Source organism: Colossoma macropomum, unplaced genomic scaffold (assembly GCF_904425465.1).
Source record: "Colossoma macropomum unplaced genomic scaffold, Colossoma_macropomum, whole genome shotgun sequence".
NCBI lineage: Eukaryota > Metazoa > Chordata > Actinopteri > Characiformes > Serrasalmidae > Colossoma > Colossoma macropomum.
The window spans coordinates 23854654-23881015 of record NW_023494807.1 but is presented as its reverse complement, the minus strand read 5'-3'; the positions used below and the strand labels follow the sequence as shown (position 1 = coordinate 23881015).

The 26362-nt window shown below is 37.7% G+C and overlaps 1 protein-coding gene across 2 annotated transcripts; it reads left to right on the top strand.

Moving 5' to 3' along the window:
* The first annotated feature begins 609 nt into the window (after positions 1-609).
* On the top strand, positions 610-26362 carry stap2a (signal transducing adaptor family member 2a). Of its 2 annotated transcripts, none has more exons than XM_036556743.1 (11): positions 610-747; positions 7398-7469; positions 9060-9179; positions 11883-11939; positions 16382-16530; positions 17764-17895; positions 19699-19768; positions 19872-19974; positions 20957-21049; positions 22706-22834; positions 24825-26362. In XM_036556743.1, exons 1-11 carry the CDS (start codon positions 646-648, stop codon positions 24878-24880), a joined length of 1083 nt encoding a protein of 360 aa, XP_036412636.1. In that variant the 5' UTR covers positions 610-645; the 3' UTR covers positions 24881-26362. The 2 variants fall into 2 exon arrangements, with proteins under 2 accessions (XP_036412636.1, XP_036412635.1); XM_036556742.1 differs by having other exon boundaries at positions 24822-26362.

The following is a 26362-nucleotide window of genomic DNA, read 5'->3' as shown; positions in this document are numbered from 1 at the left end:
CCATTTTCTTCACTAAAGAACCCTTAGAGAACCACAGGTTTTGAAGAGTGTACCACAATCGCCTTAATAAATGTGAGTAGTATTTCTAGTAACTTATTTAGATTAAACTGTGTTTAATTTTGGAAACTGCCATTGTTCGGTTTTGTAAGATGTGCTCTATATACGTGAAGAACCAGTCTGGCTATAATGCACATGCCCACAGAAGCCCTAGTTTTTGATCATGTTCGTTCATGGGCTGCTCGTTTTTCTCAATAGAGCTCATCCCCCCAAATAAGGCATACTTTATGCTCTAAATGCCTTAAGGGCACAATTTAATCGAGGTCTGCCATATTGGCCTTCCTAAATGTGAGCTGTGAGTAGACTATTGTCTGTCTGTGTGAGCTTTCTATTCGCCTCAACGTTTTTTTTTACCCCACCTGTTTCCGGCCCCTCTGAGAAGATTGGCCAATCCCAGCACAAGGGGCTACATTGACCGACAGGAGGCGAGGTAACACCAGCCAATCCCAGCGTACAGTAGGCGGGGCTTGTCTTAATACGGGTGGGGAAAAAACACAACAACATCCCCCTCGCCGTGAGGAAGGCGTGCCGTGTTCTTCTCCAGCAGCCGCAGTCCAGCAGTGGCGACCCACCGAGCTGGCCAGGCTTATGGCGACGGCACCGGTCATGCCTCGACCCGGCGGGACTCGAGCACAGCTACCGCCCTGCTACTACGAGGGATATCTCGAGAAACGGGGACCCAAGGAAAAGGTAGTGGAGCCATATTTTTTGTCTCCTCAGACTAGCCTGTGCTCACCGGCATGTCGCTTCCATTGCACATGTATGTGTTCCCGTGTATTGTGTGGATGGGCGAGGCGAAGCGGAGAATGACAGCTGGCTAGCGGCTCCTTCGTCGGTGTAGGGCGGCTAAACTTAACACTTCAGGACCGCTGACCAAAATACGAGACGACTGGAATCGTTTGAAGCAGCTGGAAACTTATTTTGGTGCTCGTTCTTGCTCAAGTTAAGGCTTATTAGGTCATGACAATGCTAGTGTAACAGTGCCGACTAACCAGCTGTGTCATATTGTCTTTATACAAGTTGCAGTGAGCTTGATTCTCGCAGTCAGGGGAGCTGGATGGATGGACACACCTTACTGCAGATTACACAGCTATTCACACAAGTTTATATTCCTGTTTTTATTTCCACTTATTTCTCTGTTATTGTAGCTAAATGCTGCTGTGGTACCCCTAATACAACCTTAACTTTACCTCAGGAACCAAAAGGCAAATCTTTTGGCTCTTTCACTTATTCAAACAAAAGATAATGTTAATAAAAAGACATGTTTCCTCATGGGAACTGGCCAAAAATATGGAAGACCATTCCTGCCAGGTAGAAGAGAAGGCCTACTTCTTTTTCTCCTTCTGTATGGCAGCAGTATGTCAAAACTTTGACTTAGTATCTCTAAGCATTGACTTATTTTCTGGAAATTTTGACTTACCGTATCCAAATGCTTGCAAAATTTGACTTAGTATCTCAAGTATCTTAGTATCTGACTTTTGTTCTTGAGATTCAATGTCGAAATGGCTTATTTTCTCAAAATTATGACTTGTTTGGAAATAATGACCTTTTTTTGAAATTGTGACTTCCTATGTCAAAATAATGAGTTTCAAGAAAAGTACTCAAAGATTTCAAGATGAAGTGATTTCAAGAAAGTAAGTAAGGAATAACTCATTAATTTGAGAAAATAAGACTGTATTTTAACATAGTAAGTCAAAACTTTGAGAAAACAAGTCATTTTCTTTATAATGTCAACATTTTTGACAAACCAGGAAGGACGGAGGAAAAAACTTTTTTTCTGCTTTACCTGGTGGAAATGGGCTTCCACACAAATATTCCCATGGCGTCAAAACATTAATATTTTATATCCTCTAGTTTTATGTGGTCCAAACAAGGAGATAAATGTATGACCAGAAACTAGTGCTGGAGGATAATAATGAAACCAAAAAGATCATGGTATCCAAGAATATCACGGTCTGTATTACATAATGTTCATGAACTTGCTCTGCTAAGAGTGTCAAACCCCAAATAGCTCGTTTTATATGACTGTTTTGCTCTGTTCAAAGGGATCTTTATTATTGCACAGTATTATAAATGTTAACCAGACAGAAAGTACAATTCCAAAAATTAAACCTATGATTTAATTACTTTTGAATGATTTTACTGATTTAATTATTCATTCAGTGAATGCCATTCACTGCAGTTAACTGTCAGAACCTGAATACAATAAGTAAAACACACAAAATTGAATTAAAAAGCTAAAAACAATCTGCTTGGCAAGACTTAAACTGCTAAGTTATGGGCATTATGTCATAGATATTGTCATTTATGTCTATCGCTGTAACTGAAAGGCAGTATCACGGTATTTTAGTGCCACGTTATACCAGTGTAGACTATAGTACTACCAGACACACACAGCATTACCAGACACACACACTATAGAGATAAATCAGTCTAATACTAATTAACACCTCTACAGGCCATGAATGTCCCTGTGTCTCATGATCGAAGCAGTGCACAAGATATTTTGCGCTGGTTTTGTCACATTTATTTATGGATGACTCATTTGGTGTGTAATGTGATTTCTTGGAGCTGCTCCATGGGGAATTTGATCTTGCCAGCTGCAAAGTGACACAATCTGCTTTCATAGTTCTGTAACAGGGTTTGTTTCTTCACTCCTGAAATTTGGTGACAGCAGCGTCACTGGAATGATGGCTAGTAATGTGCAAGGGTAGTCGAGTACTCGGTTAAGTGTTCGAGGTCCTAGTATTTGAAATCCCTACTCGGTTATTCTTTGTTTCATCATGAAGACTGAGAAAACAGAGGCAAACAATTCACATTCATGTTTCAGCAGTGCTGTAAAATGTGGCGAGTTTGCTCGAATTTGTGAGTATGTTATGTTATACTTATCAGAAACAAGAGTGCCTGAATGTGAGCATGTTGCCAAGGACGTGGCTATTGCTATCAGGGCTAAATAAGTTACTTTAGTTGATGCTAGTTAGGTCCAGAAACAGTGAAAGTATATTTCTCTGACAGACTAATAAGTTTACACAGCATCCATCCACTTAGGTCAAAAAGACCACATGTAATAAGACAATAAATTCTCATCAGGATCCAGTGTCACCGTTTAGCTGTAGTTTTATCCCATTAGCTAAACTGAGGCAGCCCCTATTATGTTGCTCATCTGACACAAAAACCAGCCGATTTCAATAAAGATGTTCAATAAAGCTGTCGGATATCATGATGATGACGTGAGAAGCGTTAATAAAATAGTGTGCATCTGATTGGATATGATACAAGTACAAACATTTTTTTTCTGATATAAACACAAATATATTTAAGCAAATAGCGCAATTATTGTGGACACGATAAAAATAAAATACGATTCATCGTGCAGCCTCACTGGCAAAATTTTCTGTCACAGTGATTTAGGCCATCAAAATATCCTACCTGTACTTTCAGTGCTGGTATTTTTTTCTGATAAACTGATTTAGGCTGTCAAAATATCCTAAATACACTTTTATGTAGGGTGCTATATATAAATCTGCTCTGTGTTAGGACATTTCGACTTGGTAGGATAATTCACACACTCGTCACCGAAAAAGGGTAAGCCTAGTCCTACATTAATTTCAGCTGTTTTCATTGCTGTTCTTTTTTCTTTCCCCATGGTTAACTGATTATCCGTTCATTTACCCTTTACGGGTGCTCGAGTATCAAAATTAGTCAGAATGCTCATCCTTACCCTGCAGACTGCAGGTCAAAGCTGCATCTGGAGACGTGTGACATGATTTATGATTAAGTGTTTGGCATCAGCTGGCTCTTAAGTAAACTGTAATGGGGGGAAAATGCAGAACAAAGAGAGACGGACGTAAAATTGATATTCCGAGGGGACTGAGGTTCAGGTGCAGAGGGGCTGTATGCGCGTGTGGATGTTTGTATGTATGAGTGGAGGGGGTGTGTGGATTTGGGACAGCTGTGCGCTGTGTGTGTGTATGTGTGTGTGTGTGCCCTTGGGGGCAGCAAGCTGCCATTGAGCTGCGGATTTGGCAAGACAGGCTGTAGAGAATTAGGAGAGTGCAGAAATTACAGCCCTTTCGCCTCACAATCAGGAGACGAGCAAGCCAGATTAAGGGGGTATGTGTGTGTGTGTGTGTGTGTGTGTGTGTGTGTGTGTGTGTGTGTGTATCAGGGGCTTGGCAGATGATGAGACGATGGTGATGAAACTGATGAACGCTCTAAATGCAGATAGTGTGTTGGGGTTCAGTGTTCAGTGCGATTATTCTAAAAGGACCACATGGAGAATTAAACAGGAGGTAGTCTTACAAGCCAGACTTCTTATCATCAGAGAGTCTGGTGTGTTCCATAGCTTACTCTGGCCAAGAACCGCAACCACTTTACCTACTTTAACAGGAATGGGCCGTTTGACTGACATGCAAGATAGGCAACCACAGATTGTGTAGGGTGGGGATGGGCAATCAGGGATATGCATTGCAACTAATTTTGATATTCAAATAGCCATAAAGGTTAATGGATAAAAAAAAAACCAATGACCCAGGACTTAAGATGAAATTAATTTTGGGCTGCAGGCTTACGAAGCATTGGTATTGCACAAAAATGAACAGCCGAAAACATAACCCCTACCCGAGTGGATGAATCTGATGATTGCGAACTCATTGAAAGAATATTCAAAGAAAATGGTGTTAAAACTTGATGAAGGACGTGTCTTCCGAGGACATAAGAGAATTATCTGCTCTTGTTATCATATTTTCATCAGTACAATAATGTTTTTGCATTTAAGATCTGAACGTCGAGCCGGACCTTCTTTTTGAGCCTCTACTTGTGATGCTAATTTGTAAACACATATGGTCTGAAAAACTCTCACGACATCCGACACGACACCTCTGACTTTTTACTTCAGGCTTTACAAGGCGACACACAGCAGCATGGCATATTTTAGCGTCTTTGTGCCTGACTCAGTAATGCTACTTTTTTACTTTTAACAAAAAAATCTTTAAGAACACTTTCTAAATTTATAAAACTATTTTGACAGCAGACACCATATTTTGTATTATTAGTACTTAAAGCACACTGACCTATTGCATGTTTCATTAAAAAGGGATGAATACAAATTGCACACTTTTTTTTAAAATGTATAACTGTTGTTGTATTTCTGTCTGTTCCAACTTATCAAACTTTCAGAAAAGCTAAATATTGTGATACGTATAGAGTATTGTAAAAATGTCTCTGAGAATCGTGATATTGTATTTGTGCTGCATTGCCCTTCCCTACAGTTGATTTTTAAAATGGTGCTACAACAAAAACAGACCCAAATTGGTGTTGGTGAACACATGATGACATCTTCCTATGCCTGAAAGCTTCTAAATGCTTCAAAGAATGTTCTTGAATAACTTTTGAGTAACTTTTGAAGATGTGATTCCACGATCTGCTGTCGGAACCAAACCTCATATCTCCATTTTTGTCGATTTGTACTTTTGAAAATGCCAGCTGACTTTTACAGTGTTCCAAAATTTCTTGATGAACAGACCAACAGAAATGCTCCAAAGATGCTTTGAAGAAAATCTAGTTTCCTTAACTTTCATTCAAAATTAAGAATGTTTTTCCTTCTCCTGTAAAGTTAACATTTTGGACATATGAGGTTTTGTTCTGACAGCAGAGATATATAAGTTGATGAAGTTGTTGTAAGTGTTAATGTATTGGCATTGGCAAATATGTACATAAAAATACTGTATATCTGCATTGGCCCACGATTCCTGTATGGTTGCATTGTTTCATTTTTTAAGCAATTCAATGCATTCCACAATTATATATAAAAATATAATAAAACTTCTTAAATGTTTGCATCTGTGTTGGCAGATATGTACATGAAAAATATCCAAATCTATGTATTCTATACTTAAAAAATTTTTAAAAACTAGAAACGTGTATTTCCTGAAGGAAACGCCAAATGGTTGCTCAGCTTAAATGGTTCTCACTTCCTTCTAGGTTGTTGCTAGGCAGTTGCTATGGTATCCCTTGCGGTTGCTAAATTGTTGCTAGGCAGTTGCCATGGTGTATGGGGTGTTTATTTAGTTGTTCGTGGGGAGTTGGCAAGTGTTAGCTACGTGTTGTTGAAGATGAATGGGAGTCTATGTGAGGAACAAGGGATGAAAAAACGACACATAGAGGAGTATAGGTCAATATAGCTGTGGATTAGAGCTCGGGGACCTGCCCTGAGTGGGTACATGTATTTGAGTGGCTGCCAGAAAAAGGAAAGTATATGTCTTGTTTGTGGGTGAAAATGAGTGGGAGTCTATGAGAGAATTGAGGGATGAAAAAACAACACATAGAGGAGTACGGGTCAGTGTGGCTGTGGATTAGAGCTTAGAGGAAATACAGGGCTGGGGTTTGGGCGTAAATAAATGGAAATCAAGGAATGAAAAAATGACACATAGAGGAGTGTGGGTCGGCATGGCTGTGCAGTAGAGTTTGAGGTCCTACCCTTAGTGAGCACATGTAGTTTGGTGGCTGTAGGGCAAAGAAGTAATAGAGTTTGTGGTGTGGTGAAAATGAATGGGACTCTATGGGAGAAACGAGGGATGGAAAAAAATGTCAAACAGATGAGTGCGGATCAGAACAACATTGAATTTGTGCCTGCCCTGAAATAGTGTATATGGAACAGTGTCTTTCGGTCAAGCAGCGGTACAGTATATGGTCATGCAATTTTTCACCCTATTCATTCCTATGAAAAAACTTAGGAATTTAACGAAGATTGCACGAAATCTGTGCATCCGATTACAAAGCTGTATACAAGCCCGAATAACACAATGAGACTGGATGACCTGGAGTTGGAACGGTGTTGATATCTTGAAAACTGCGGGAAGAGTTATGCAGCAAAAATCAGACAGAAAATAAGAATAAAAGAGAAGAAGAGTGATAGAAAAAAGAGCTTTGCAGTGCGCAACCATAATAATACATGCAGCTTCTTCAATAAAAAAATTTGAATTAAATGAATGGATTTTGCAACTTATCTAGGCCTCTTATTAAAGCTAGTTTTAAAGGTGGTAGTTCAGCAAAAAATCTTCTTTACTCTGTCTTTCCCGTACCCCAGATGAAGACAGTCAACCAAGTGTTTGGTGTCTGAAGTTTGCTTCATAAATTTTGCACTGGAGCACAAAGGCTAATGAAACTAACATTAACAAATAATGGAAGTTTATGAGCACTAATTATCATCATACAAATTGCATACTTTAATCATCTCACACGCCTCAAATTCTATCAAAATGTTTTGCTTATGTGGTCTCTGACCCTGTATATAAACAGAGAATGGTTTCTAAACAGAAGTCTTTCTTTTTCTTTCACAGGTTTCACGGCGTCTGTGGACATGCTTGTGTGGCAACACGTTATATTTCTTCAACAATGCCAAGGACACACATGTAAGCACTGCAGTGGATTTAACAGAGCTTTTGTAGAACTGTAAGGTGAAAGTAGTTTACTTGGATACCAGGAAGACGACAGAGTGGATCAAGATGTTGCATAAAAGTACAGATTGTTTATTTTATTTCTGGTAAACAGCATGAAGTCATTCAGGCCACTATCACTGCGTTGGGCGAGATTAGATTAAAAGAGATTTAGGAAGTGTCCTTACGGCTTATCTTATCTTATAAAAGTGAAACTAAGCGTGAACTTTCTTTTCTTCTGTTTTCACCCTTTTGAAGTACGCAGTCTACTGTTGGAATAAAGCCTTGTATCTCTGACAAAGTAACTTTACAGGAGAAGGAAAAAACTTTCAGTGTAAATTAATGGGATTAAATTGTGGGGGTTATTTTGGACCATTCTATTGGTCCTTGTGTCATGAAAATTTGACGGTGTAAATGCCAGCTGGCAATTTTGAGTTTAAAAAAAAAAGAAGACAAAATATGAGATATAAGGTTTTGTTCCGACAGTGACGAGGTATATATGAAGTTTATGCATTTAAAATTAAAATCTTAAATCATTGCTTGCATTTAAAATATTTCATACATATTACCAATTTTAAGCAGTCTTCTCAGGGCTAGCTAAACAGCTCTTGATGGTTTCAAATGATAGCTTTCACTTACAAGGGACAAAAAAGTATAGATATTGATTAATGTAGAGAATAGTATTGTTGCTCTTTATTTACACTGGCAAATCCATCATGGAGGACAATTAAAATTAATGACAGGTCATCGTTTTAATCAGAGATTAAAGGGCCCATATCATGGAAAACTGAATTGTTTCATGTAGCTACATTTTCAAAACATACTGTTGACTCCACAGTCCATACAGTCAGTATATCGCTGTTGTCGGAAGAAAACCTTGTAATTCCGTTTTTGACATAAAATACCTGTTACCCTTTACATTGTATGTAAATTTCCATGATGAATGGACTAAAAGAAATGACCCAAAATGACTTGGAAAAAAGTCTGGTTCCATTTACTTACATTAAAAGTAAAGTATGTTTTTTCCTTCTACTGTAAAGTTACCGTTTTGAGGTACAAGGTTTTCTTCCGACAACAGCGATATGGAAACTAAGCTGCAAAACACCCCATTTCATATTCACTCTTTCTGTGATGTAAATGCATTGACTTTTGTGACATGTGATACATACAATGTATCTGCCTATTCAGCCTACAGTCATTTAGCCCTGCCCATTCACACTGAAGAGTAATTGACAGAGGCACAATACAGGGCAGCCAATCGGAGTGGAGATCATTTACATATCAGTCTTAAAGGCACAGTAATTAAAACAGGCAATTCTAAGAGATAAAGAGATGTTGGAAATTGGTAATTTAAAATTGAATTATGATTTTTAATAATTATGTTTTTGGTACAGAAACCAACAGAAATGTTGAGGAGGGCAGTGTAGGACTACAGTTATCTACGCGAAAAATGTATGAACAATTCTGCAGCTCTGAACTCTGTTTAGTTTTATTCATGTTGGTGCAACCCACCCTTCTGTTACAGTACAGTACTTAAAAGTGATGTGTTTGTCTCCCCCTGCACAGTATGTGGAGAAGCTGGATCTGAGTGGGTTTGTGTCTCTGATTGATGACTGCAGTCGAGACAGGAATCTGGAGGCGGCCAGACTGAACCTGCGCATGAAAGATGGAGAGATCAAACTCACAGTGAGCAACTTTCAGCACTAATCACAGAAAAGCTGCTCGAGTCTTTGTAGATTGATTCATACAGTATCAACAGGGTGTAGTTGTCCATTAAAAGCAAAGCTAGAGATCAAGCGAACCAACAACTGGGAAACAGACATCAAAAGGGGTTCATTGTTATACGTTTTATTAATGAACAAAGTCTCACTGATGATGTCATACAGTCTGCACTTCTGTGTAGAAAGCTCTGTGCTTGTAGATCTGTTATCCCAAAGACTACAGAGCTGGCAATTACCAACTGTACATTTTAGAGGCTAAACTGGTACCATGGTAGAGGCTGTACTGGTGTCATGAGGATAACACAGGGGTCGGCAACCCACATGTTAAGAAGAGCGATTTTGTTCTTTCAACAAAAATCAAACCACTTTGGGAGCCACAACATTTTGTGTTAATTTTATTGAAGTAACATTTTACCATCTTTGCTGAAAATGTCTTAATTTGTTCTAACTAATGTCCTAGTATAGTCTAAAAAATATAAATGAAAACGCAAACTTACTTTGCTGTGCTAAGGTTTAGCTCAGCTCAGCAGGAAACTTTACCACAAATGTGGAATACACACACACACGCATACATTTTCTAAACCACTTATCCTTCTGGGCGGAAGGCAGGATACACCCTGGACAGGTCGCCAGTCCATCGCAGGGCAGAAAGACAAACGTATACAATCACACACACACTCACACCTAGGGGCAATTTAGCGTGTTCATTTGGCCTGACTACATGTCTTTGGACTGCGGGAGGAAACCATATGGCTGCTGCAACCCCGAGTCCTGCCTCCATATAATATAAATCAGTTATAGGTTAACAATTTATTGGTTTCTCTTCCTATTTTGTGCAAAATTGTTGTGAATAAGAACGAAATGCCACTAAGAACAAATGCTAACTGATTTGCCTATCATAACCATGTAGTCACAATACTATACTTTAGCCAGTGATAATGATATTTGGTTCCTACTTGTGTTAGTCACTAATAGCTAACATTTACCATCTCGGACACTGTGGTCACTCCTGGTTGAGCTCACAATCATCAGATTCATCTGCTTGGGGAAGCGGTTTAGAGCACTGACATTACAAAATGGCCTCTTCATCAGTTTAATTCATCAGTTTAAGTCATCCTTTTATTTAGTTACACCTTTTAAAAGCAAATGTTTTAAAAATAAGTATGTTATTTTATATCACATCGGTGTGTTCGGTTAATGGTCACTCAAAAAGATGTTTTTTGAATGGTTAACTCCTGTGGATGACTCTTTAATTTCACAAAAATACACTGACCAAATGCATCATTGTTGCCTTGATGTGTAGAAAATGTGAATATACAAAGAAAATATCACTAAATTTATGACAAGATTTTCCAGTGTTTATACATTTTAAAACAAGCTAATGTACGTATTGATTGATATTTGTGTTGACACTTTTCCTTTGAAAACACAGACATGCAGGGTAGTGAAGGAAGGGCCAGGGTTTGGAAACCAGGAGGCAAGGGGGCATTTGCAATTTGCATAATCATGCATATTCATAGATTCATAGATCATGCATTCTTAATAAGTGGAAAGGTTAAGGGATGCTCCTGTGGCATTTTCAGTACTTTATGTATGTTTATGTATTTATTTTATACAAATTACATATATATTTAACAATGTGTAATTCATCTTCTTATGGTTTAAATTATAAATTTATATACTTTAAGGATGACACACTTTGTGTTATTTTTAACACAAACAGCATGTTATCTTACTGAACACAGGCAGCGTGTTAAGGCTTTAAAGTCAAGCTGAAATCAAAATGGACCTTTTTTACATTGTTAGTTTATGTCCCTGGTCATATTATGCACGATTCATATCATATCATATCATTACATATCATATCATATCATTTTAAGGTCTAAATTCTTGTTTTCCTGTCATCCATCAAAATGCAATGACTTTTGTCCACCCATAAAATGTTTTCTGAGTTTTGATTACATCATTAATATTAACAAATAATATGGTGTTACACCACAGCCTCTCATCACCCCCACCTACCATCGAGAAAAAAAGAATAAGCTAGTTTAAAGACCCTCCCTGATACCTTCTTTCACTCAGAAATACATCATCACCATTGAACTTAAAACAAATGTGTTCTAATTACAGCTGTACTACAATATGTGCTAAAATAGTGATGATGGTAAAACATTATTTTGTAAAGTGCAAGTCTGCTGCTGTTTTTCTCCAGTAGGCCTTGACACATAAAACAATGAAACTATGTAATATAATATGCTTCCAGTAACTGGAAAATAACCTGGCACTGAATTAAAGGTCATATAACGTTGCTGGAATGGGGAGTGATCTTAAATTCTGTGTAGGCTGATTTGCTGCCTTATCATTCACCTCCATCTCATAAATCCCAGAGTCATATAACTGCTAAGGCAATAAACTTTACTAAACTCAAGTTTCTGAGACTATTCCAGGCTAACACGTCAAATGACTGCTAATTTAGCACTAGATCATTTCCCAGTTTCATACAGCCAGATGAATGTTGACTACATTTGTCTTTAGTGGTAGAGAATCATGTTAAAAAGCATAATCTGCCTTTAAGGTTTAGTGACAATAATCTTAATTCCATTATAAACATTTAGAGGTTGACAGCAGTCAGGAATATGGTATTTCACTGTTCTTGTCTTTTTTTTAGGCTCCCAACCTGGAGGCACGTGAGTTGTGGAAAGGATTCCTCTATTCTGTAGTAGATGTGAGTACAGCGTATTTTGATATGAGCTTAAAGGGGATGTCAGTTTACTTTGTTAATCAGTTTATGCTATAGGGCATGTGAATGTACTCTTGATGGAACAATATTATTAATTTAAATTGAGAGATTTTTGCCATTTGCGTTTTGTCTGTTGAAATTGGGGTGGACAGGACGCTGATGACAAGTAATCCATCTATTCAGTCAGAATAAGAGCACATTTTTCATCAGTGGCTCCTTGCTACAGCCCCGCCCCACACAAACCAGTCTCTTTAGTTGTGCCTCTTTATTATTGAACTATCTAGAGTTTTAAAAACACTGTTCAAATGCAATAAAATGACTCTAACACAGTTTTTACTTTACAAAAGATCAATTCTGCAATTTCATGCAAGTGGAGCTTGTTTACAGAGCTGCTCCTTTTTTCTCTGGGTGTGTTCAAAGCAGCCCTTTTTGTCACCTGTGAATGTATACAGCTTCTGACTAGAAAAAATAAAAAATATCTAATATAATGTGTCACTGTTTTTTTCTATATTTAATATAAACAGTTATAAGTTGACACTTTTGTAAGTTTCTCTTCCATTTTTTATGCAACATTGTTGAAAATAGGAACAAAATGGCAATAAGAACAAAAGGTTCAGAGATTAGAGGCCGGGGACCTCAGACCTACGTGTCTACGATTGGTCTGAGAAATCTGTTTGGGCCAATTATTTAGATGTTACTGCATAATTAATTTGCATAAAGTTGAGAAAATCATAGCTAGATTAAATTATCGCAGCTACAAATTGCCTGCCCTTCATATTAAATGACTGGATACTTGCTGCTGATAAACACAGATGATTCTGCTGAGCAGAGTATCAATTATTTCAAGTTTATTTGAGTATAGTTTGTTAGCACGCTACTATAGCTGACAAATACTAACATTGCTTAACTGATTTGCCTCTCATAGCCACCCAGCCACAATACGTTACTTTAGCCATTGCTAAACGATGTTTAGTTCCTACTTGTGTTAGTCATTAACAGTTTTTACTTTATATTATGAAGCACTTTGAGCTGCATTTTTATGTATGAAATGTGCAATATAAATAAACATTTATTATTATTATTATTTATTATTATATTATTATTATTAATAAACATTAGTATTAACACTTACCGTCACAGTGACAGTGGGCCCTCCTGGTTGACTGTAACTTTTTCCTCCGTATCTAATACAAATTCAAAGTCTGACTATTACTAGAAAATAAAACTTAAAAAATTATGTGGGATTGTTTACACTGCCTTTATTAGACCACTGTCAATCACAATGGAGCCTGAAATGCTCATACAGTCCTGATCAGGTAGAGAAGTTTGGTTTTTCTAGCTTTTCTCTTCATTTGAAATATTATTTTGGATTTTTTTCTTCAACTCTGTCTTCAGTTAATGATTATCAAGTTACAAATCTTTAGAATTGTTAAGATTGTTTTTATTTGCAGTCCAGTCACCAGACAGCTTTTAAGTCGGTACTTAACTTATTTCACTTCTGAGCTCAGTTTGTTTTTGATCTTCATCTTCGGTTATTCTTTTTTTTTCTGCTTCGAATCATTCAAAGCATCATCAGCCATAGACCAGTACATACCCTTCAAACATATATACATGCAAACATACATGCGTATACCGCCCAGATTGTACACTTTAGTTTAGAAGCATGGCCCTTGTGTTTTTTCCTGCACAGAAAAAAACCCTTGGGTAGTGCAATTTTATCTTGTAGCTTTGCATTTTTAAAATAGCACTTTATCAGGTTTTGTTCCAGTGTGTGAATATGCAAATCTGGACCATTCTGTATCTCTATGTAAGTGATTTTTTTTATCATTATCTACTGAACTAAGTAATTCTACTAGCTCAGAAAGAGAGAAAACAGTGCAGGCAAACTTGCAGTGCGGTAAAACAGTATAAATTAAAGGAAGTATATTACTCTTCAGGCTTTGAGAAAACAAGGTCAGCTCATGTATTTTTCTGAGCTCTTTTAGCTTAGCAAAACAATGGACACCATAAATCACATTAATCATGAGCTCTTAATCCTCCATTAATGCATTGTTCTGTATGTTAATGCTTTTGGAATGTGCTGCGTGTTTGTCCTTCTGCAAACGTGCACCCACAACCTCAGTCCACAGCCTTTGTTGACTTTAGGTTTTTTTAGGTGATAAAGAGTTGACTGTGGAAGGGTTTATACTTTAAAACGTCTAAACGGACTTTATTGACTTTGGTTATTCCCTGCTACTCAAAATACTTAAAAATCCTACAACCATTTTGAGGAAACATCTTGATACTGGTGTTGTGCTCATTTTAATGATTTAATAGTCGTTGAAATGTAGTTTTTATGTACAGTGTAGTTTGTAGGTAACCCAATTTTTGTTGTTTTGGCTCTGTTCTTCAAAACATTGTGTTGGAAATGAGGTTTGTTATGAGGTCAAATTGCAGAATGTCAGCTTTAATTTGAGGGCATATCTTCAGTGATAATGCTGGGCCAGCTGTCACATTATAGCTGACGCTTAAGGTTCACAGTCATTCTTTTGTTTACAGTAACCAAAATAACAAAAACTGTGTCAAATTCTTTTGGACGGCCCTGTATTTCATACTTGGTTTTATGAGATTCATATTTATATATAGCAACATACTTTATATAATGCAGTGTAAAATTAATACACATATGAAAGAATGATTATGTTCATAGTCAAAAGTCTGCTTATTTTTACCATTTCTCAAGTTTAGAGTAATAGTCAAGATGTCCAAACTATGAAATGTCTAGGCATGTAGCAATACACGTTTTCAGGTTTGATACGATTTTCAATTCAAAATTAGATTCGCTTTTTGATGTTCTAGGCGTTAAAAACCGTCTAAGCGTTGGCCCTATCATCAGGAGATCGCGAGTTCGATCCCTGGTGATGCTACAGTCATCCGTAGCCGGGAGTCCAAGAGAGCACAATTGGGCTCGCTCTCTCTGGGTGGGTAGGATGGCCCCTCCTTCTCCCCCCATCACTCAGCGCGATGCTAGTCAGCGCAGGCGTCTGTTAGCTGACGTAACAGATCTGGCGGTTGGCGCTTTCCTCCGAGCGCGTTCGGCTGTCCAGTGACGTTGCGTGAGCGGCAGCTCGAAAAGAAGCGGTGGTTGGTTTCACAGGTCTCGGAGGAAGCCTGTGTTAGCCTTCACCCTCCTAGCGTTGATAGCATCGTGTGATTGGGGGAGTCCTAACTAGCGGGTGGAATTGGAGACGACTAAATTGGGGAGAAAAATCGGGTAAAAATTAAAATAAATAAATAAATAAATAAATAAATAAATAAATATATCCACATGTCCTACACAACAATCTCTCTATACAGTACATAAATCAGTTTGGCTCAGAAAAATATAGTGTTGTTTCAGGTAGCATGTCCTTGTGCATTTTATCATTTTTTGATACTGTATTGAAATTGTTACACTGTATTGAAATTGTTACACTGTTAGAAATAGCATATGCAGCTTTGAATAACCCTGGCCGGATGACGTTTTGTTGTTTTTCTAAGTGAAAATAAATGAAAGAACAGCTTCTACAGGGTACAGTATGGCCGTTTTCTGCAAATTTTATGGCACAATTTCTATTTATTTGCTGAGCTTCACATATTGGAAAAAATAAAACATAAAACGTGGCGTAACTTTTGTAGGGGCCACATTTTGTGTTTTCTTTTTTTTCCTAATATGTTAAATTCAGCAATAAACAGTAAAAATGCATTAAAGTGTGCAAAAGTGTGTTCTGTGTAGATGATATGTTCATTTATTTTCTCTTAGAAAATCAACAGGATGTCATTTGACCAGTGGCACCCAAACTTTTGCATTTGGCTGTATGAAACGGCCACAACTAGAAATATTGACCTTCTGTATATATAGAGTTATGAAATAACTAATGTTGGGGAGGAGGACCACGTCTGAAGCTAAACCTAGTGTAAATATCCAGTATTATCTTATTCTGTTAGTAGATGATTTTGCTTGTTACAAGCCTTATAGCTTAAAACAAGCTAAATTGTCTGCCAATAGTATAAGACAATATTACCGGATAAAAATGTTTAAAAAAATTTTGAAATAACCTGAATAATTTTAAAATATTCTTACAACAATCTCAAGATGAGGAACATTAGATATATAGACTTAGATTTAGTTTTTTAACTTGTCAAGATATCATTTTGTGCAGTGCTCTGTTTTCCATTGCAAAATTTTAGCACCTCACCACCTTCCCCTGTTCCTCAGTCCTACTTCTGTCCACGAAAGGGTAGTTCAACCTTCTAGCCTAAAGCAGAAGCTGCCCAGAACTACGGTCAAGTTCTCAGCCTTTGGGTTATGTGTTTAAGAAACAGAAAATGGAAGCAAGTGTATCCAAACTTTTGACTGGTGCTGTATAAGAGTAATCAATAAGTGATCCTCTTTGTCTGGTCTGTAGTTGGCAGTGCCCACAACTCTGACCCTGCTACCAGGGCAGCTGCACATGCTGAAGGAAGTGGTGGAGAAAGAGAGGCAGAGACGAAAACGCTCGCTCTCCAGAGCGCCCTCCTCTCCCCTCTCTCTGCCTCTAGTGGGGGAGATCCCTGCGTGAGTATTCCATCTTTGCATGTGTGCCCATATATGTGGCCCCTGCATATTTGCGAAGACTGAGATCAGTAGGAAAAAACTTTTGAGTTCCTGTAATCCTGGAAACCCATTAGTTATGTTTAAAATATGTGTAATCAAGTAATGTCTTTGATATATCTCTCATAAAGAGTTTAAAATTAGTGAACAGATTCACTTTTTATCTGACATGTATTGAGTGTGTTCATCTACTTAGGAAGATTATTTAAGGTCAGTGCTCACTGAAAGCATTTTCTGAAGCGTGGTGGAACAGATTCTATAAACCCATCCATACTGGCTCCTCTAGGTGCATGTCTTAAAACCCTTAAAATGCCAGCCTTTCTGTCCTGATGCATTTTTTTACGCATCATTTTTTCAAAGTGAAGTGTAAACTACAGAGAGATCCATTCAGATCACACACTACTACTTCCTAGAGCTCTGTTACCTTTGTTTAACATGATAATTACTAAAATGTCACTATCTAGTGGGCCTAATGCAACTACTACTAATATTGTGTACTGTCATGATTAGACTTTTAACAGTTAACTGAGTTACTGCAGTAACAGCTTCCAGTGACAGTAAAAACGTATTTACTGCCAGTTTCAAAAAAAAAAAACTTCTTCAAATTAAAGAAGACTTTTACCACAACATTTACTGAACTGCGCTTTTATTATGGTCTTGTATTTGGCAAAGATTAAGCCTTAACTCACTTGCTATCTGTACTGGCACCTGCATCTGCTTCACAGTTAGGAAAGCATCTCATAATTACTATAAGAAAGAGAGTTGCTATTATTATTATTATTATTATTATTATTATTATTGCATGTGTAAAAATAACATTTGTGGTAATAAAAAATTAAAACATCACTAATGTTCTGTTCACTAAAAACATTTATGTATTTTATGTAACACACATATTATTCATTCTTACATTACCATTTTCTAATCTCTCTTTACCCCTTAGAATTAAAGAGGCTGTTTTAGTTACTGTGTAAATAAACAGCTATGTACAGTCTATGCTAAAACACTCCTTATAACTTCAGTGTGAGTGGGTGGAGCTAAACATCATGAAACCTATATAAATGGTTCTAACTATATATACAAATTAGAGTGACAGAGGAACTGATGGAGAAGTAGCACTCCTGTATATATATTTGAGTGAAACAGAGGAGCCTTATTAATGTGTATATGGATGTGTGTTTCTCTGTGTGTGAGCAGGTGTTTCAGGCCCGTCTCTCGTACAGAAGCAGAAGTGCTGTTAGAGAGGCACCCGGACTGTGGGAACATGCTGCTGAGGCCAGGCAGAGACGGGACGTCGCTTGCTGTCACCACACGCCAAGACCTCAATGGGTACGACACGAGAGGAAACTGTCTACTAGGGGTCCTCAGAGATTTTGTCTTTGTCATTGTTATGTCAAAACCTTTTTATTTTCTGACACTATTTTACCTTGTGGGAACATTTCATAGTTTTCGGACCAATAGAAATGTTCCACAGTTGCTCACAATAAAATGACATTACACTAAAGGGCCAATATGTGATATGTGTAAACGATCTGGCTGCCCTGTTTTGTATCTTGGGTGTATACAGTAGTATGCAAAAATTTGGGCGTCCGTGGGCAAATGGCATGTTTTATTGATTTTCTAAGTGAAAATAAGTTAACACATCCTCTACAGAGAACACACTTCTGCACATTTTAATACAGTACAATAAATAATTACTGTTTATTTGCTGAAGTTAACATAGTGAAAAAAAATTATGGAACATCTTATATTTCTTTTTTTCCTCCAACATGTTAGCCTCAGCAAATTATTATAAATTGTTCAGTAAAATTTCCAGGAAAATGTCATATTAGAGCTCGTTCCCTGTTGGGGCTGTATTTTCACTTATTTTGATTAGAAAATCAACAAAACGTCACTTTTTTCCAGGAGTTTTGCATATGACTGTATACATGTGTTGATTTTTATGACATCACAAAAACAGCTCATTTAAAACAGGCCATTTTACAGGTTAATGTGTGTGTGTATGGACCATATGGACTGGGGCATGAATGTTATGTTGTGAAACTTTGCCATGGTCATGTGCTACATCAAACTCTTTTATTTTCAAAAAAAGCAAGTTTTCCATGATATGGGCCCCTTTAACCTCTTATGCTTGTGGGTATATTTCAGTTTTTCCATCTGAATTTACATGCTCAAATCTTAAGGCAATTATTCAGTAACTCCATGAAATAAATGTAAATTTTTGCTTTTTTTGTAAAAGCTCCCCTCTAATTAACAGAAAATGTGTTTTGTGATCATACACATATTGCTATATGCTTACAATTTACTGCTGAAAGCCAAAAATCTTAGATGCTCTTTGTATTATTTTACAAAAAAATTTTTTACAGAGTATATCACTGAAGAGGCACCACCTGAGATCCAGTTTATAGCTCAGATTTGTGGAAAAATGGGTCGACTTTCAGTAGGAAAAAATTGTTCAGCTTCTTTTATTATAAGGGTTTATTTATTTGACTGGAAAGAAGACAGTTACAGCTCTCATATGACACCCACCTTTTGAATGTAGCTTATGAAATATAAAGTTATGAAGTAAAGAATATGACACAGTGCATTTTGGAACCACAGGTGGTTCCACAGAGTTAAAAAGGTTAATATATATCAGGTACATTTTTGCCATTATTAAGTTACTATTTTGGTTTTACCACAGTGCTGATTTCTATTTGTTTAACTAATAAATGTTTTATATTTGGGTATAAACTACAAGACCGTGTTGCTTAAGCTGGAAGTGGGCATGATGTGCTTAGAATAGTGTGGAAAATATTCAGATAATTAGATCAGATTATGTCTGAATAATTATTTAAATTTGGATACAGTCCTTCTGTCTTTATTTTTACAGCTCTCTCTTTTATAAGTGTCCTCTATTTTTATCTGTCTTTTCTTTACCCACTCGATGCCTCAGTCTTCTGCCTCTGAGGGTGTTCCTTTCTGCCTGATTTTCTGTCCTTCATTCACTCTCCTTGCCTCACTCAGTTTCTCGCTCACTCAATTACTCACTCGCTGACTGTCTGACTCACTCACTCACATTTTGCTGTTGGGTTTAGAATATTGTGTTTTGTTCTGCTGTTTGAGTTTTTTACCGAATGTCTCCTCTTCTAGCTCAGTCTTCAGACACTACCGGGTGACCCAGAAGCAGCAGGGCGGTTACATCATTGATGTAGAAAACCCGGTATGTGAGGATTCATCTTTTCTACACTGCTAAATATGAACAGACAGCGAGAGATGTGGAAGACCGGAGGGAATGCTGAATCTCTCTGTCTGTCACTCCACAGATACCATGTCCAACCCTGCATGATGTCATCAACGCTCTGGTAGAGAAGACAGCAGGAACTCTTCAGCCTTTTCTACTGGAGGAGCCTTACGAAGAAAATATCAGTATGCTTGACACATGCATAAATACATACACATACAATTAATATACATATGATATACCTTTCACACATACATACAGTTATACACACTGCTAGGGCTGCACGATATGGATGCAAAATGCATTGTTCAATGGCGCTGTCGGAAATCACAATGATTTTTGAGAAGTGATACATTCATATTATTAAATTAATGTGCCTCTAACATCTCCTTTGAGCAGACAAAAATACAAAATTACAAAAGCCATTTACTGATGTGCAAATTAAAAATAATTTAAGCACTTTTTTGTGCACTGTAAAGATGAACAAGGACACACAGTGTCACTGATGTGAAGCACAGCTCTTATAAAGCATCAAAGACTGCTAATGGTGCCCCCTTGTGGAGAGTTTGCAGTTTGTGAAATCTAAGTTGGTTCCATTTGGTGCTACAGTTTTAAAACAGTCAGTGTTTTCTTTTTCTGTTAGCACAAATAAATATGTAATTTTCAATTCAAGCTTACAAAAACAAATAAATATATATTTAATTCCTTAAAAAGCTCCTTATGATGATGCATGTTTGTTGTAACAGTTGGCATTAGTGAACTGTTATTGTTAATTGTTATGAGAATTGTTATCACATTTGAATCACGTTTGGCTAGTAATTCAAGACAGTGTAGTTTTTGAGCTGTGAACTTGCATGTTTTGTAACTGGCCGTTTAGCTGGATGGTGAAGTTACTCACACTCTTTGTTAGTCTTTAATATTTTATGATCTTGTAAACTCACTAAGAAGCTAGCAGACTTTACAGGCTTATGAGAAGAATATTAATATGTCAAATGAACACACATTTACAACATGAACCTTACAAATATTATACGAAGAAAATTTCAGTAAAGGTTGCCTTCACACATTTACAGATCCACTACACATACAGCCACAGCAGGTGCATTTAATATTGGCAGCTCGTTGTTGTGTTTTCACTGGCTGAATTCTGTCCTGTAATTCCATCAGCGTATATTTCCTCTAATGATGAGAACGGAGAGCGAACTCTACACTGCGCACCTACAAGCACTTTCTCCAGAGGACCCGCACTGCCCCCAAAAGGTAAAGACCACTTTACCACTCCCATACATGCAAAAACACACAGGACCAGTTGTACGCAAGAGCACAGGCTCAGCTCAGAATGTGAACAGTGCTTCTGAATGCGTTGATTTACTAAGACTGCAGCTTATCACGCAAACTGTGCATAGCTCCACCCACTAATGCTCAGTCGTGAGGGGCAGAGTTTAAAAGAGCCAGTGAAATGATGGAGCAGTCAACAAGCATGAGCCATACAGAAAATGAAACTTCGGTTATGAGGAAATTTAAGTTCTTTTCCACTAGAACCAAACATACAGTTTCACAAACTCGAGTTTGTGAAACAATAACACAGACTTCAGGCACATACTGTGGCTATATCACGGCACATTTTGCGTTGCATTTTCGCACATACATCTGGTCCTGAGATTTTAAACAGTGTTTTTCTGATGGTAAACCTTTCTTCTGCATGTGTTCAAGGCTTGTGCTTCCGTCTAACTGCTACTGTCTGCTGCTGTTGTTAAAGAATGTCTTTTTTTTACTTTTGAGAGCATAATTGAAATATATGTCATTTTAAAAGGTGGAGGAAAATTGATGCAAAACTGGACACTGCAAGTTGCTCAAACTTAAGTAGATGGAGTGAAATGTATTTGGCTGCAACCATCAATTTTCTGCATGATCCTCACACATGCTCATGCCATGCTCACATCCCATAAACTGCGTGCTTTGGCTCATGTGCCATTTTCGTATATAACACACAATGGGTCCAATTCACTATTAGAACCGGCGCCAAAAGGCTTTGGCTGCATTCAGATGGTGGGGCGCATTCTGCAAAAATTCTATGTCTGAACCACAAGGAAGTTTTGCAGAGCGGATATTAATGAACCGTGTTATGGGCAGGAAGTTCAACACCACATCACACCAAATGGACAGACTAAAGAAATTAGCATTTAACTAGCGTTTCTTTTTTAAGGCAAAAAGGTCCAGCAGATTTAATTCTTCTTAATCAGCCCAGGTGAACATTAGCAAAGTTAGCAACCTTGAACACCAAAATCAGCAAGCAAAGAAATGCCACTCACCAAGCTACACCGGTGAGGGATACTTGTCTATTTCTTACTAACCTCAGTGATAACAATGTAGAAGATGGTACATATGACAGTGAATTAATATTTATCATGAAGCACAAAGATGTGTAAAACTGTCCAATTTTACAACCGTTTTTGCTCTCCAGTTCAATTTTATCCACCTTTGTTTTTGATTGGTTACCTCATGAAATGTGACACGACATGCAGAGCTTTTCTACTTAAGCTGAACATTTTTCAATTTGATGAATGAGGATCAGCAGTGGAAAAATCTGCAATTTCCGGTGGGAAAAAATATAGAGCCTGTGGAATCTGCTTCCTGCTGTAGAATATAATGCCATTTTGGATGAAATATGCTCCGCCATCTGAACACAGCCATAGTACATCGGTTCCTTAGTATCATATTCCAAGATCCAGTTTTTCATGTTTTATGGCCTACTACTCTATTTAAGTACAGATAGTACATAGGTCATGAACTGACTTGAGTACTTGTGTGTTTTGTTCTGGGTTTTTTTTTTATTATTAGATTTGAATTGAGAGTTGAAACCTTTGTCATTTACAGCTGATTAATAAATTGTGTGTATGTGTATGTGTTGAGCAGGGCCAGAGAGATGGACACTGAGGTCACAGACTAAATCTCCTAGCCCCTCCCACAGATCATTAAGTCCTCCGGGTTCCCCATCCAGCCCAATGAGACGTCTTGTGCTCTCTCCATCGCCACTGACACAGAGTGAGTGTTTAACACACACACACACACACACACACACGCACAGCCCTGAAGACTCACAGTCCAGCTACGTGAGGCTGGTGATCTCCGTCATATTTTACATACATACACAAAATTTCAATATCAGCCTCAATTCCTACTAGCGTTGTACAAACTATCAAAAGTTCAGTACTTTTTAGTACGTTATTTAAAGGGCCCTTATCATGGCAAAACAAATTTTCGTCTCTTTTTTAAAGCAAAAGTGCTGGTTGTAGTATCTAGTATCTATCTATCTACATAATTGAAGCTTCAGAATGTAACATTCTTTCTCAATCCATATGTGGAAATTCACCTGCAAAAGCAGCCCATTTTGAACAAATTGTATTTGTGATGTCACAAAACCAACATGTTTACATACATGTTTACATACAGCCTACAGCAGTTTACCCTGAAGTTATAAGAAGTGTTTCATTCCATACTGCTTTTCGAATGAGCCCCACTACAGGTCAGCCAATCAGAACAGAGCTCATTTATGTATATCAGTATTAAAGGCTTAGTAGAAAACAGCCTACACAAACAGATCACCTTACTGACAAAATATAAGAAAAGGGTAGCCCTATATGGGCCCTATAAATATGTTCTACTATAACAGCCCTGCTTCTTCCTACTGGAGGCATATGCACGCATGCATACAGACAAACCTTGGTCAAACAGAAAATTAGAGCACACTGCCTCCTGACCAGAATCTACTCATATAACACTGGCTTTAGGCGCTTCAGACCAAGTAAGGCCAAATACAGTTACAGGTAAATAAGAAAGTGAAGTAACCTAACAAACAAGTAAAAGAGAAATACAACAGAACTTCTCTAACTTCCTAATTTATACAAGAGAAACTTAAACAAATTGGCACTCACCTCCTACATGCTTATGAAATACTAATTTGATCCTGTACAGGGAATATGATACACAAAGTCTAAGCTGTACTGTGTGTCCAAAAGTATCCAGACACTTTAATTGATGAATTCTGCTACTTTAAGGTTCACCCATTACTGACACAAGCATTGAATTGTGCACACACAGCCTGTATAATCTTCAAAGAAAAGCATTCACTAATAGAATGGGATACTCTGGAGCAGCTGCACATGAGCCTAAGGTCACCATGTCCAAAGCCAGGCATTGGCTAAAGGGGTATATAGCCGCCTAGCATTGGGCTGTCAAGCAGTGGAGTGATGGATTAAGCCCAGTCCTGGACTACATTTTCCCTTCAATGGATAATCTCCATTCAGAATGCTGTATAGTCCTGACCCATAGTGTATATCATCGCTGTACAAAGAAAAAAATAGTAACTTTACAGGAGAAGGCAAAAACACTCTTACCTTTCAATGTAAGTTAATGTTAAGAGATTTTATTTCAAGTGATTTTAGAGCATTTTTATTGGTCCCTTCATCATGAAATTTTCACACATGGTTTTCTTTGGACAGCGATGATATTTAATTATTCTTATATATGCAATTGTTATTTAAATTCTGAGTACAACATCTGGCTTGATTCCAGCGTAACTGTCCGGCAGCAGGGTATAGGTGGAGACAGGATGTGTCAGCAAGCCTCCAAAAAAACATCAGTGTTAATTACATTTTCCTTTACAAGATAGCAGTGTCAGACAAAGAGATGTCGCACAGTTTTAGGAAGCACATAAGCTTGTTTTATTTGAGATTACTTGAAAACTTGATGCTGTTTGAGACACTTGTGTGGTGGTTTAGGCCTGACATTTGCATAGTGCCAATTGCTAAAGTAAATATTTTATTACTTATTTGCTGCATTAGCCTTTTAGCTCCAGGGCAAAACTAAAGAAGCAAACTTCAGAGACAAAACATGTCTTGGTTGATTGACTACATTTGGCTTAAGGAGAAAATGGTGTTAAATGGTGTAGATTTCCTTTAATCTCTATTACTATATACACAAAAACGCACTCGACCCTCTTACCAGTATCCCTCTCTTTCTGTCCCATCAGCAGCTTTCACGGAAGAGCTCAAACAGAAGCTAGAGAAAAGGCGTACCAGTCAAGACTGACTTCTTCCTTCTCCTCAGCAAATCAGCAGCCAGCTGTCTGATTCTGCCAGTGCCTTGTGATGAAGAGGTCAGACCGGTTGCCCAGAGACAGAGTCATCGCTCTTCGGCATTCTGCTCCAACCCCCTTGTGTTTGAATCAAGCTTGTTCATTGAAGTCGCAGCTATGGAAGCAGAGTCTAATTTCCACAGTGCATCATTACCAAGTTGAGGATCGACTACGGGAACTTACTGTGGACCAATTTGAGCCAATAATCGGTGCGTCTCCTTCACAAAGATGCCTTTCTCCTCAGGTTTTTCACCTGACTGCTCACACCTCAGAGAGGCAGTCGATCAACATCTTCACCTGCCAAGACACAAGCACATCAAACCAGCCTTACGCTGAGAGACTATACTGAATCATTGCTGATTACAAAGAAGCACTGACTGTACAGTAATGTATGTTCTGCTGTTCTGATTTAACCGCTATACGTGTTCAGTAGGCTTCCATAGAGTTAGAATGACGTCACTTCTGTGGTTCCATGAGTGTCCTGAAGATGTCAGCATTTTACAGAAACTGTTATGTTGGATGCATTCTGTAACCAGCAGGTAAAAGACCAAAATCTGAAATGTTATGCTCAGAATAGAACAAAACAGCAATGAAGAGGAACTTCCAGACTGGGAAGTTGATTATGTTTCTGTAGAGAGTGAAGTGTCTTGTATTTGTGCTCCAGGTTGACTAACTAAACTGTGGTTGTCATTACTGGTTTGTCTAATGAACGTGCATGGTGCTACTGTTTGTAGATATTTGAATTCATGTGAGTATCGATGTTGATTTTTTTGTTGTATTTATTGGAATTAAATGGATCATTTTTCACTAAGGCCAGCAGTCTTTTTCCACCAAAAAGCAACAGAGTTTGTCAGCTGTCAGTGCAGGATACTCAAATATAAAAATACTGGAGTGGATCTAAAGGGTGAAGGGTATGTCTTTAGTACATTTAGTTAGGAAACATAATTTATCATGTTCCTGTACAGGCTTTTTATTTTATTTTTCTAGTTTGAAATGCTACATTATGAATAAGTACAAACAACCCTTTCCCCTGGCAAAGTGAATGCAACAACTGGAATTTTGGAGGTAATTTTACAGGGTAATATATATATATATATTATATATATATATATATATATATAAATGTTAATGTCAATTACAAGTCTCAAGCCTCAATGTTTTATCTAGAAAGTCCAAAAAATGTTGATGTTATATTGCTCTGGCTTAGTGCTGACAAACTACTAGAATTGCATAATGATGCTACCAGAAATGATCGTTGTTCTAGAGGTGTTTTTCCTTGTATTTGACTGAGTTGAGATTTATGGACCGAACAGAAGGCCTAGTCACGGCTTGCCACTGTTTAGAAGTATCTCACCAAAAATCAAAACAAAATCATGAAAAAGCATCACTATAAGGAAGACCAGAGAATACAGCAATGATGTGAGGCATAAGGTTGT

Coding starts and splice junctions, on each gene's coding strand:
- stap2a (XM_036556742.1), top strand. CDS start 646: ATGGCGACGGCACCGGTCATGCCTCGACCCGGCGGGACTCGAGCACAG. Junction 748..7,397: donor AACGGGGACCCAAGGAAAAG/GTAGTGGAGCCA, acceptor TTTCTTTCACAG/GTTTCACGGCGTCTGTGGAC. Junction 22,835..24,821: donor TCCATCGCCACTGACACAGA/GTGAGTGTTTAA, acceptor CTGTCCCATCAG/CAGCTTTCACGGAAGAGCTC.